Below are 14,144 nucleotides of genomic sequence, written 5' to 3'. Positions count from 1 at the left end.
TCCAGTACGGCCATCTGTTCTCACGCATGCGCAGACGGAGAAATCCGAGTATGGTGTTTACATGACCCTTTGAATAATCACACACTCAATGCTTTATGATAAGGTTTTGGCGTGAAATATCTTTTAATCCATTTATTTTAATACATTAATGGCGGAGAGATACATACAAGGCAGTGTGAGGAAACATAGTCGCCAAGGAAAATGGATTTTTTCAGATTTATGTGTATTTTACCATCATCAACGTTCCATATAAAAACTCGTGTGAAGACTTGTGTAGGTTCACTGCTGGTTTTGAATGCTAAATAAAATGGCTATATTTGTGCTGTAGACATTGCAACCCCTGGTTCCTATCAGCACCACTGTAAAAAAGTCAGAGTCTGTAAGTTTCTCTACATAATCTCACATCAAATCACTGTAATTGATGCTGTTTACATCTTAAGGGCTGAATTATTCAGAAATTTAGAAAACCTGGTGGAATTTCCCTTAACTGTACCATATTTTTTGCAACCATTTTTGAAGAAAAATGCTGTTGTCATACTTTTGGCCAGTAGTGTATTTTTGCAGAGTCATCGTTATGCTGCCGTTTGAAAGTCGTGACCTCTGAGCTAACCCAAGAAAGGAGGGAGAGGGAGGTGGGGGAGAGGAGAGGGAGAAAGAGGGAGAGACAAACAGAGGGCAGAGCATTTTTCCATTCAAACACAGTGTAATGTAAGCACTCCATCGCTATGCTATAATGGATTGATCAATATCGCTTCCTCTCTCTCACACTCTCTCTTTTCTTCCATTCAGACTCTTTACCTCTCTCTCTCTCTCTCCTTCTGAGCAGTATCAGTGTCCTACATTCACATCTGTTCTTTATACCTCTCCGTTTGTACCCCTCCCCACCCCCTCATACGTCTCCCTGCTGCCCTTCGCTATGACTTGATGGGTCATTTTCATAAAGTATTTAACGCTGTTGTCATGTTGTTATGCTCGTTCTCTCTCTCTCTCTCTCTCTCTCTCTCTCTCTCTCTCTCAGTCTGTCTGGCTGAGTGGATGAATAATATATCGTGCCGTTGTGAGGTTGATGTAATGGCCCTGTGGGACGCTGAGGACTCACACGCTACTGCTAATGTGTGGAGAGGAAGAGCTTTACTACTTTAAGCCTTCTAGAGCCTGAAACAATGATGGATTGATGGCTGGATGGAGGGACAGGCAGATGGATGGATGGAGGGAAGGATGAAGAGATAGACGGATGGATGTATTTGTGTGTGGATGGATAAATTGGTGGAAGGAGTTGACCTATTTGTTCTCCGCCCACAAATGCATTGTTTTGTAACTTGTTTTGCGAAAGTTGGCTTTACAGAAGCTGGCAAATTCCATTCAACCCAATTAGAAACTGTAGTTCTTTTGTTTCTCGTGTTCTACATGCCGGCAAATCCATTGTCTCTTCCAACGCGCCTAGTTTTGATTAGCCACACCAACAACCAGGGTTGGGCAGAATACTTTGAAAAAGTAGTGATGGCTGAATAGAACAAAACCTTGTATCTCCAAAATGTTGACTTTACAGCAGAAGGGTTAAAACCTTCTTTATTTTCAATGTAAGTCAGTGGAACGAGATGTTTTCCCAGGTACTTTTGGGCCGGTTCTTTTGGTCCATTCATGAAATTTATACACAGTGTAAAAGGAAACGGACGATTTCAAATTTAGTCAAAAATGGAAAAACAAGATTTTGTCCCGACAGCAGCGACATATTTCATTACAACACATATAAAAGTATGTATTCAGAATACAGTTAGAATACATTTATGCACTTTGATGAGGCACATGGGGAATATCTACAGTTGTAATTTTTATTTAAATCACACTGTTCCTCGCTGTTATTGGTGGCAGTTTTCTTCATGTAAATATGTTTCATGAAAAAAAAATTCTCAACATTATTTTGGCTCTCAGGACCTACTTTGTTTCACAGCTTCTCAATATAATAACTTATCATCACATTGATTTATCAGTCTACTCAGGCTTTAGCAGAGCTCAGTAACGCTGAGATTAATAACTGATCACATTGATTTATCAGTCTACTCAGGCTTTAGCAGAGCTCAGTAACGCTGAGATTAATAACTGATCACATTGATTTATCAGTCTACTCAGGCTTTAGCAGAGCTCAGTAACGCTGAGATTAATAACTGATCACATTGATTTATCAGTCTACTCAGGCTTTAGCAGAGCTCAGTAACACTGAGATTAATAACCGATCACATTGATTTATCAGTCTACTCAGACTTTAGCAGAGCTCAGTAACACTGAGATTAATAACTGATCATCACATTGATTTATCAGTCTACTCAGGCTTTAGCAGAGCTCAGTAACACTGAGATTAATAACCGATCACATTGATTTATCAGTCTACTCAGACTTTAGCAGAGCTCAGTAACACTGAGATTAATAACCGATCACATTGATTTATCAGTCTACTCAGGCTTTAGCAGAGCTCAGTAACACTGAGATTAATAACTGATCACATTGATTTATCAGGCTACTCAGACTTTAGCAGAGCTCAGTAACACTGAGATTAATAACTGATCACATTGATTTATCAGTCTACTCAGGCTTTAGCAGAGCTCAGTAACACTGAGATTAATAACTGATCACATTGATTTATCAGGCTACTCAGGCTTTAGCAGGAACAGGAATTTAAAAATAGTTAATAAACAGTTGAAATAAATAGATTACACATAACATATAGCTTTAAAGTAGTAAATGAGAATTTTAAAAGTATTCTCCTAAAACAGAAAAAAAACTAACTGTACTCTGAATACTGCTTTTACAAAATGTAACTTGGACTGAACGCAGATACTTCCGTATTCTCAATACTTGCTGACCTGTTTGTTTTGTTTTGCATTGTTTCATTCAAACTACTGATTTGTGTTGGAATAGTTCAGTTGCTTATCATGAAGTATGTTTTAGGTTGAACTGACCCAGATGAAGTAGTAAACGGAAGTACAACTATTTTTGGGATGATGGAAGAATTTGTGTGTGAACTGATGAACTGGTGGGTGAGTGGGCGAATTGATGCATGGATTGTGTGTGGAAAAATTGGTGAATTAATGGATGGATGGGTGGATGATTGGATTAATGAATTTGTGAAAAGATGGACGAACTGCTGTGTGAACTGATGAACTGGTGGACGAATGGATAAATTAGCAGATGGAGAGGTGGATGAGTTAGTGGACTGACGGATAGGTGGATGGACGTGCATTGTTGTGTGGTTAGATGAGTTGATTGATGGATTGATGAATGGAGGAAGTGTCTGTGAACTGATGAACTAATGAATAAATTGAATGATTTATGGATTAATTCATTAATTGATGAATGGATAAGAAGGCTGGCTGTATGGATGGATAGATGGACTGCCAATTGGTAGATGGATGGAAATATTAGCTGGATAAATGAATGAATTGATGGGTGGATGAATACACTGGTAAATGGACAGATGGATAAATCGGTAGCTGGATGGATGGATTTGTGTATGAATAAATGACAAATGAACTGGTGGTTTGATAATGAATTAGTGTTTGATTGTACTGATGGACTGGTGGGCGCATGAATCTATTGATTACAAAGTGATTGATTGATAAATTGATTAAAAAGTTTCTTGCCAAATTATGCCCTTACAGTCATGGTAGTCAAATGTATTAGCATCAAAATGCTAGCATCCACATCAGCCAGTAGGAAGAAAGGCCTAAGCTTGAGTGCAAGAAGGCCGGATGGATGTCAGCCAACTAGCTAGGAAACTATGTTAAACATAAACATTAAAAAATCATCACCTTTGTGTCACTTTATGTAACTTATCATGTAGCTAACTGTGATGGCCTTCTAGGTAGTTGGCCAAGCTGGGACCTGAACTGCACTCAGATCATCTGACAAAAATCAAGTATTTTTTCTCACTTGTCTCATTTCTTTACTTTGCTTAAGGATGGCTAACCCTTTGTGAATAACAGCAAAACACCTGTACCTGTCGGCTATTATGTTTGGAATGTGGTTCTGTATGGTATCAATCTATGAGGCTAATGTAGCTAACAGTACTGGAAGCTAATTTCCACCAGATTATCATCATGCAACTTCATTATGTATATGGCAATTACTTATTTGTGCACTGCTCAAATGTACAAAGAGCGCAATTTCCCAAAGCCTCACTGTTTTGTTTCACACCGCAGTGAACAATCAGGCCAAGAGTGAGCTTTAAACCTCTTCAGTCATCCGAGGAGCCACTTATCGCTTGACTAGCGTGAGGCACAGTTTGTAACATAAGCCTCAGTGCAGTATTTATGAGGCCTTCATAAGAGGCTCCATTTAAGAGCGCTATGTACAGTGTTGCTACTGTAGTGAAATCTGACTAACAAGCCTTCCATTGTCCTGGTGTGTGCAGGCGCAGAACGTTCATGTTGTCTACAGGATGCCTGATGTCCAGCTGACCAGGCCACGCTGCCCAGGTAAAACACACACAGCAATTTGTGTTTTCAAATCCAAGATACTGTATATTAATAATGATAGTTGGGCCAAAAATCTAGAGAGCAAAGCTGGAGACATCCTGTATAAATAGAATTAACCTTCTTAACATGTGGGAACAAGATCCTAAAGTGTGGACACAAATTAGTAAGGCGTGGCAATGGCATAACTAAGTCATGGCCCAGGATTAGAGTTTCATTCCCATGCCTTACTAAGTCGTGCCCATGACTTAATTATCTTGTTCCCATACCTTACTAAGTTGTGGCCACTCATTATTTTTATTTATACAGGATATCACCTGTCAGTCAAATTTCCATGGTTGTCTTCTTACCAAAGTCAGCCATGTTTGATACCTGAAGCTTCTTTAGTTTTGCACTTGAGCTACAAGGCTAACGTAGCTAACAAATAATGGAAGCTAATAGCCACCAAGTTAGCATTACACAAACTTGGAGACATGGACAAAAGTACAACTGTTTTTGGCTATGTGATCCACTTTTATTCATGTTTATAGGTACAACCACGTGAAGTTGGGACGTTGTGTAAAACATAAATAAAAACAGAATACGATGATTTGCAAATCCTTTTCAACCGATACTCAATTGAATGCACTACAAAGACAAGATATTTAATGTTCAAATGGATAAACTTTATTGTTTTTTGCAAATATTCACTCAATTTGAAATTGATGCCTGCAACACGTTCCAAGGAAGTTGGGACAGGTGCAACAAAAGACTGGGAAAGTTGAGGAATGCTCAAAAAAATGCCTGTTTGGAACATTCCACAGGTGAACAATTAATGTTAATTATTTAGGGGTGGAGTCATGAAACAAGGGGACTAAACCAAAACAAACACACATGGGCTAAACCAAAACATGAACACATGGACAGGACCTGGAGGGGCCAATCGTGACAAATTAATGAGTTAAGATGTAAACAAATGTCGTTCAGAGAGGTTTGGTGTGAAATGCCCTCTTCTGGAGAAGCTTATTTTCAGAACTGTTGCAGTAGTGGTCATAGGAACCAGATGTCCACCTCTAAAAGCTCCCTCATATAAAGTTATTACATAGTTATTACCTGCTGTTTTTAGATTTACTGCTATATTACGGTCGTCGGCATTACATATAAAACTCAGAGGATACGTGTAGGTTCACTGGCGGGTTTAGTAAATATTATGGCTGTGTTTGTGTTGTTGACATGGTGACCCCTGGTTTCTGTCACCTCCACTGTAAAGAAATCTGTTGTAAAGAAGTCTGTAAGGTTCTCTGCAATGAAGCATTTGATGTCAAATCACTTTGTTTACATCTCAAGGACTGAATTATTCAGAAATTTTGAATAAATGTTGGAATTTTGGGGTCATTTTCCCTTTAGTTCCCCCTCTCATAGAAGCCACCACATGTATTCTCAAAGTATTAAAAGCAGATTTTGTTCCTAGAAATGCTGAAGAGTTCGAGCTGTATCTGTATCTAGCACACCTGGTCCAGCTAATGAGACAGTGCAAGCGCGTGGGGAAAACACCTACAGCCAGGTGTGTTAGATTAGGACTGTAAGTAGGGCAGTGTCTCAGCACACCTGCTCCTCCGTGGACAAGATTGAAGACGCTGCTTGGCTTTACTCGCTCTGCTTTTACTCAAAGGAAATATTTCCCTGCCCTTCATGCAGAAATGCCCCAAACCCATTGAGCAAAACACACCACTGAGGAATTAAAACTGTTAATGTTAATTAAAACTTATCAATGCAGTTTTGGGCTACACTGTATTGACCAGCCGCTTACCTGTTTCTTTAGGAGCTAAAGCTCTGCTTGTCAGTCACATCTCAAGTTCAGAGATTTTTGACTCAGTAATCTTTTAAACCACATTGACATTATAATGTTATAATATAATAAAATGATGACTTTATTCCATGTTTAATAATGCAGTTACCGTAAAATGAATATCCAGAATCAAGTTATAATAATATTAATAATCAGAAGAAAGGATATGAATGGAATTGATATCCAGAAGGCACCACATTTTAAAACTGGTGATCAGGTTTTTAGGTGGAGAACTTGCCAATAAATTACTAGAAATAGATTATGTGAGTTTTTTATAAATCTGAGTGTAAATCTTGATTATTGTAAGCAGCTTAACTTGTTGTTTACAAAAAAGTTCTGTATTTAATTTGCACAGTAACGCTTCTATTAAATATGTAGTGTAGTGTAGTCTGTGTCTGTCTCTCTCTCTCTCTCTCTCTCTCTCTCTCTTCCTTCTCTCTTTTTCTGTCTTTCTCTCTGCCACTTCCTTTCTTCCTCCTTTCTTTTTCTCTGTCTGTTTCTGTCTCTTTCCTTCTCTGTCTCTTCCTTTCTTCATCTCTATTCCTCTCTCTGTATTCCTTTCTTCCTCTCCTGTTTTTCTTTTGTCTTTTTCTCTCTTTCCTTTTCTCTCTTTCTGTCTGTCTTTCTTCCTCTCTCTCTCTCTCACCCTCAAATTCTCTGTCTCTCTCTCTCTCTCTCTCTCTCTCTCTCTCTCACCTTTTCTTTCTTCCTGTCTCTCTCTCTCACCCTCAAATTCTCCGTCTTTCTCTCTCTCTCTCTCTCTCTCTCTCTCTCTCTCTCTCTCTCTGTCTCTCTCTCTCTCACCTTTTCTTTCTTCCTCTCTCTCTCTCTCTCTCTCTCTCTCTCTCTCTCACCCTCACCTTCTCTATTTCTTTCTGTCTTTGTCTCTTTCTTCCTCTCTCTCTCTCTCTCTCTCCCTCTCCTTTTCTCTTTTTTTCTCTCTCTCTCTTTCTGTCTGCAGTTTGGTGATTGTTCATGGATCATAGTGCAATAATATATATGTTTAAATATATTGATTGGCTGAAAACTGATGACGCGATGCTTTTTGTTTGGTGCAGTATATACCCTCTAACAGCAGGCCAACCCCCCCTCTCTCTGTCCCAGAATGCACTGTGTCCCGTGACTCTGAAAGTGACTCTGTCGTTGAAGATGACACACTGGTTTCCATGGAGACAGGCAAGCCCACTTTCACCTATGGGCTGAGACGGGCCAAAAGGCAGGTGAGCATTTCTCTCAGACTCTGAATGGAAGAACTGTTTAAGTTGGCAGCTCGAAAAGAAATGACTTAAAACGAATCGTTTAATTATACATCCACTGACACACAAGCATGGCATGGAAAACTAGCCTATCGAAACCTGCTCAGTCGAAAGAGGAGTTTAAAACCAGAGATGTTTCTCTCCACAGTGTGTGCAGTCCAGGTACGTGAGAACTCAGCTGCCCATTTTAAATTCACTGTTTTGTGAAAAATGAAAAAAAGAAAAACACATTTACATATATACACTTGTTCAGCCTGTGGCAGCTTAGCTCTTCCCATTCACACTGAAGTTATAAGGAGTGTTTCAGCTGGACTGCTCTATGATTGAGCCTCAACACTGGGCAGCCAATCAGAACAGAGATCATTTACATAGATCAATCTTAAAGGCTCAGTAACATAATCAGGAAAGTGGTCATAAAAATAAATTAAGACTGTTTTTAATATTTAAACAGAAGCAGATGTCATAATAAGCATAAGATATAGGCCTCTCAAGCAGTCAGCAGTAATAGCCGTGTTAGCAGAGTTAAGATAAGAAAACTTTGTCCATTAAATTTGCATGAAATGGAGATTTGACTTTGGCAATCTGGCACAGAAATACATACATAGACACATAAAACATTTAAAAACACTTACAGCAGCAGTGCACATGAACTATGTAGGGGGTTAGTTATTATGTCCTTAATTAGAATGCTCACAGCAGTGGGACCTTAAGTCTCCTGTCCGATGGCAGCAACTGGAATGATGAATGAAGGGGGTGGGTAGGGACCTTGTAAATCAGGGTTGCCTTGTTGGTTAGATAGATGAGTGCTGTCAGATGCTTCGATCACATTCTCATATTCATTTATACATGTTTTGCTGACACTTATTTATAATGAGATAAAATGTAGTGTTTACATCTTGGTACCCAAATATGGTCAATCAGCCCAAACAGGTTTGCTTCTTTAGCTTTGCCCTGAAGTTTCAAGGCTAATACAGTTAAGATGTAATGTAAGCTTACAGCCACCAATTTGCCACAAATTGCCACTAAATCGTTAGTGCTGGTAAATCGTTGATGAGTACAATTTAGCGTTTTGTAAGCGTGAGTGCTCTGTGTGATCTGAATCTCCAGTTTTGGTCTGACTTGAGAATTGATTGTTGAGAATAAAACAACAGAACAGCATCAGAAATGGCGGTTTTCACTCTTGATTGTAGTTCATTGTTTAGTTGTTCTGAGCTGTTTTCACACTGTTTATGAACAGAAAACGCAGATACTGTGTTTAATGCACTGAAACCTTTCGCTCAGTCCTTTTTTTGTGAAACACTTGTGAGAAAAGGACAAAGAAGGACAAAATAGATGAATCGAGCCATTAAGCAAAGCAAAGTTGCCCATTTTTAGAGCCTTAAAAACAGGCATTGCTGCTACTGGTGCACATTTTCAAAATGAGCCTTTAGTTTTGGGGGAAAAAATCTTTTTGGTCTGTTAAACTCAGAGGCTTTGGATTATTCTTAATGATGTAAAATTCCTGTTGTTATTCAACAAAAACAAAGCGTATGCATGCACTCCATAATCTTGATAACTGCAGAAAATCTGATTTGGTCAGTAATTCGATCAACATGTTTACATGCACTTAATCAGATAATGGAGAAACCCCAGGTCTACCTGAGTCAGGCAGTAATCGTATTTCTGCTTTGTGACCAGCCAATAGACTCACAGAAAAAGATGTGATGTAAACGTAACATAAAACTGAGAAATCCGAAAGAAATCAGAGTAAGAGTTTACACACATAAAGAAATCTGATTCCTGAGCTAAAATCCAGCTTCATCAGATTTTAATCCGACTTCTAGATCAGAGTTCACAGAAAAAGATGTGATGTAAACGTAACATAAAACTTGAGCTTCGTATTTTTTTAAACATTGCGCCACTTTACCTGAAAATATGAACATGCATCATTTCGTGTTTTGCTTCAGCGCCGCTTCAAAACTGTTTTGCTGTGTCTCGTGGCATAGCTACTTGGTTATTTCTGGAACTGCAGTCTGATCTCGCGCATACGCAGACTGAGAAATCCGAAAGAAATCAGAGTAAGAGTTTACACACATTAAGAAATCTGATTCCTGAGCTAAAATCCAGCTTTATCAGATTTTAATCCGACTTCTAGATCAGAGTATGATGTTTACATGACCATTTGAATAATCAGGTAACTGCAGAAATCTGATTATAATCAGATTATAGAGTTCATGTAAACGCACTCACTGATATAAATGAATAATTTAGTCCCTTTTTTTAAAATTGCTTATCATCCCAGCCCTATAAATCATCATGCTTGTGCCTGAAACTGAGTTGATCTGTTTAGTGATCTGTATTAGACCTGATTGTAGTTTCTAACACCTGTGACACACTGTTGTAACACTATACAGTGAACAAAGGTACAGACAGAATTCAGGCACTACTCCTGTGTCATTCCTCCTGTTTTTAGCTGTGTGATGTATTTTTGTCCATTTTTCTGTATGTTATGTTTGCTGGGTAGATCCGGAGGCCTCAGCGTACTGTCCAGACTGAGACCAAATACGTGGAGCTGCTGGTGGTCAACGACTACGACTTGGTAACACAGCTCACTGTGTGTGTGTCTGTTTGTGTCTGAGTGTTTTGCGTCTGTGTGTGTGTGTGTGTGTGTGTGTGTGTGTGTGTGTGTGTGTGTGCGCATTTCGGGGTGTGTTTGTTTTGGTTGTATATGTGACATGTGGGTGTGTGTGTATATTTGTGTGTGTGTGTGTGCGTGTGTTTCAGGGTGTGTGTGTTTTTGTGTGTTTTGGTTGTATATGTGATGCGTGGGTGTGTGCATATTTGTGTGTTTGTGTGTATTAGAGTGTGTGTGTGTGTGTGTATTTGTATGGGTTAGAATGTTTGTGTGTGCATGCGTTTCGGGGAGTGTTTTTGTGTGCTTTTTTGTGTGTGTTTTGGTTTTATATGTGATGTGCATATTTGTGTGTATGTGTATTAGAATGTTTGTGTGTGGGTGTGTATCAATGTGTGTGTGTGTGTGTGTGTGTGTGTCTGTGTTTGTATCTTTGTATTAATGTCTGTGTCTGTGTGTATATTTTGTGTATGTCTATTAGTGTGTGTGTGTGTGTGTGTGTGTGTGTGTGTGTGTGTGTGTGTGTGTGTGTGTGTGTGTTGCAGTAACTGATACTCTCCGTTTCTTGTTTAGTTTGTTCAGATGCGCAGATCCACCACTCAGACGCGCAACTTTGCTAAAGCAGTCGTCAACATGGCTGATGCAGTGCGTATGAACTTAATACTAATATTTTTTGCATTATTGTAAAGATATATTGATGTAATGGCTTTTGCTGAAATGCTTCCAAGTTGGTTGATGATGTTGCACTATATTGCTGAAAGCATTCGCTCGTTTGCCTTCACACGCATATGAACTTGAATGAGATCCTTAATCCATGGGGTTTAATGTGATGTCGGCCCACCCTTTGCAGCTGTAACAGCTCCAACTCTTCTGGGAAAGCTTTCCACAAACTTTGAGTGTGTTTAAGGGAATTTTTGACCGTTCTTCTAGAAGAGCATTTGTGAGGTCAGACACTGATGTTGGACAAGAAGGTCTGGCTCACAGTCTCCACTCCAATTCATCCCAAATGTGTTCTGTCGGGTTGAGGTCAGGACTCTGTGGAGGCCAGTCAAGTTCTTCCACTCCAAACTCGCTCATCCATGTCTCTATGGACCTGCTTTGTGCACTGGTATGCAGTCATGTTGGAACAGGAAGGGGCCGTCCCCAAACTGGTCCCCAATATTATCCTGAAACTTGGAAAATAGTAAAATTGTATATTCTAACTTCTCCAAATACCGTAGTTGGATTTCTCCATGACGTGTCACTTCTGTTGCATTCTTTGCACTGAAAATGCCGCCATAAGACTCAAATCTTTCCAGAATCCCCCAGCAAGCTTTGCCAAATGAGGTAGTTTAGTTGTGTTGGCAGTTTTAGGCTCCAACTTGAGGAGCTGGTGTTGTTACAGAGTAGTACAGGATTAATGTACACTCATGTGAGGAGCAGAAGTGTTAGCTTGTAGCTTGAATGAAGCAATATTAACATCCCAGCTCCTTAATGACATCATCGTTCAGAGGACCAAGTAACATTAAAGGGAAAGTATATGTAAGACAAAACCTATCAAGTTCAGAACGGTTTAGTTACGACTATTCAAAAAACGTCACTCACTTTCCTCATAGAGGGAAAACACTTTGAGTTCGAGATCCTAGAGTTCCACTTAGAACCGAGTCGTTAGAGTTCAAGACGCCAACTCCAGTGATAAAAAACCTAGAAGAAAAGCTCTTCTACTGTAGGTGTGTCCAGTCTTTGGGCAGCCGCTGTGTGAAGATTAGAGAATCACAGGAAACAATTCAGATTGTGAACCGCGATTTTGATGCGCCTTCACTTTGCACATTTTAGATTTACAAAGAACAACTCAACACTCGGATTGTGCTCATCGCCATGGAAACGTGGTCATCCCAGAACATGGTGTCAGTTGGAGATGACCCTCTGATGACCTTGCGTGACTTTATGAAGTACAGGAGAGAGAACATCAAGGAGAAGAGTGACGCCGCACACCTCTTATCGTGAGCCTACACACAAACACCACCTACACAAAGAACAGAGAACAACCTGTTACTGTTTTGTCTTTTAACTTTACTGCACTGCTTAGATCTATCAGAGTCATCTGCAGTCTATTCTGTTTATTACTATATGGTTATATATCATTACTCTGTTGTAATCTGCAGCAGACCCGGATTGTTTGCTCCTGGGGTTTAAGCAGTTTCCTTAAGCAAGCTTACATAGTGGTAGATAATCATGCTACAGAAAGTGTGTTGGCTTGTTCCAGCCCAGTTTAACCCCTGCTTAGGTTTTGAATCAATGTTTTCACATTTCTGCCCAAAAAATGATTAGAAGCAATGTTTACAATGAAATAATGATAAACTCAATTGATCAAATGTCTAAATACTTATTATACATCATATTAAAAAATAAATACGTTATACATGTCATATATATGTTCATTAAACCTGTTTCAGTCACCCCAAAATCCAGCACCTGGTTTGTCCAGCCAGTGCTCTGTTATGTTAAAAGGAATTTAAGCGGCTGGTGCTTCGAGCAAGAAATCATTGACATGTGATTCTTCCTGTAGGGGGCGTACGTTCCACAGTGCCCGTAGTGGCACAGCCTACATCGAGGGCATTTGCTCTCCGACACGAGGAGGTGGAGTCAATGAGGTAAGACCCCTTCCAAACTTTTAGCTCGCTGCCCCTTCCCGAGAAAGCTAATTCACCAACCTGCCAACTCGCTGCTGTGTTCTTAGCTAATTCACAAAATTGTTAATACACTGCCTAATCACAAGCTAACACGGCACATTACTAACTCGCTGCCTCGGCCCTGGATAGCTAAAGCATCAAACTGCTACTTCAGCGCCTCATCCTTAAGTTAAATCACCAAATCGCTAGCTCACAGCCTCATCCCTATATAGCTAAAGCATTAAGCTGATAACTCACAGCCTCATCCCTATACAGCTCAATCACCAAATCGCTAACTCACTGCCTCATCCCTATACAGCTAAAGCATTAAACTGCTAACTTTCTGCCTCATCCCTATACAGCTAAATCACTAAAATCACTAACTCACAGCCTCATCCCTATACAGCATTAAACTGCTAACTCGCTGCCTCATCCCTATACAGCATTAAACTGCTAACTCGCTGCCTCATCCCTATACAGCATTAAACTGCTAACTCGCTGCCTCATCCCTATACAGCATTAAACTGCTAACTCGCTGCCTTGTCCCTCTGAATGCAGCAGTAGTTTATGCCTGAATGTTCTGTGTTTTTGTGCTTGTGTGTTTAGTATGGAAACGTTGGACCCATGGCCATCACACTTTGCCAGAGTTTAGGGCAGAATCTGGGCATGATGTGGAATAAAGAACGCGCCACTGCAGGTAAAACAGTAGCACAGCCAGCTAACACCTCTGTGTAGAGGAAATATTAGGACTGAATCAGTGAATATCGTCGTGGGAGGCCCAGAGGAGGACGGGTTCTGGTTTTCAGTCGTAGTTCTTTTCGGTGGTTCTTCTTCATGCTTATAGGGAGTTTCTGTCTGTCTCGCTCGTTTAACCAGCTTATGTCCAGAAAGGTTTTGGGACTGTAAGGTTTGTCACATGAGGTGACGTCTGCATAAACCAGGAGTGGCTTAAAATCAGAATTTTCATTATGTAACTTTACCTGATTTGCTAATACAGGTGAGCTGCTGGTTTTATTCATCTGGCAAATGATTAGCTGTTATTTCCACCACACTATTTGTAACTCAGCTAATGATGGTGCTGGCTAGTTTTTCACCATGTTATTAATAACTTGGGCCCAATCCAATTCTTGGACCTGATTTACAGGGGTTCCCTACGAAATGGGACTCTCAAATGAGACCCCTGTTTTTTTTTTTCTCATAACACTCAAAGTACATAAAAGTGGCCCAAATTTGATCTTTTTCTTCATATGTGGCACAGATGTGGCTCTGTGTGGCAGTGTAAACAGCAAAAAACACATTGAATCTGACATTTTCAATCCCAATTTGACA

General features: G+C 39.9%; 1 protein-coding gene across 2 annotated transcripts in view; it reads left to right on the top strand.

Moving 5' to 3' along the window:
- Nucleotides 1–14,144, top strand: part of adam11 (ADAM metallopeptidase domain 11) — a 65,585-nt gene that overhangs the window by 24,923 nt on the left and 26,518 nt on the right. For both annotated transcript variants that reach the window (XM_017704543.2, XM_017704542.2), the window contains exons 8-14: nt 4,409–4,472; nt 7,402–7,517; nt 10,057–10,131; nt 10,738–10,809; nt 11,980–12,146; nt 12,713–12,797; nt 13,422–13,512. In XM_017704543.2, coding sequence (XP_017560032.1) covers nt 4,409–4,472; nt 7,402–7,517; nt 10,057–10,131; nt 10,738–10,809; nt 11,980–12,146; nt 12,713–12,797; nt 13,422–13,512 — 670 coding nt within the window. The remainder of the gene's footprint in view (nt 1–4,408; nt 4,473–7,401; nt 7,518–10,056; nt 10,132–10,737; nt 10,810–11,979; nt 12,147–12,712; nt 12,798–13,421; nt 13,513–14,144) is intronic.

This window comes from Pygocentrus nattereri, chromosome 13 (assembly GCF_015220715.1).
Source record: "Pygocentrus nattereri isolate fPygNat1 chromosome 13, fPygNat1.pri, whole genome shotgun sequence".
NCBI lineage: Eukaryota > Metazoa > Chordata > Actinopteri > Characiformes > Serrasalmidae > Pygocentrus > Pygocentrus nattereri.
This window is presented reverse-complemented; position numbering and strand designations above follow the sequence as displayed.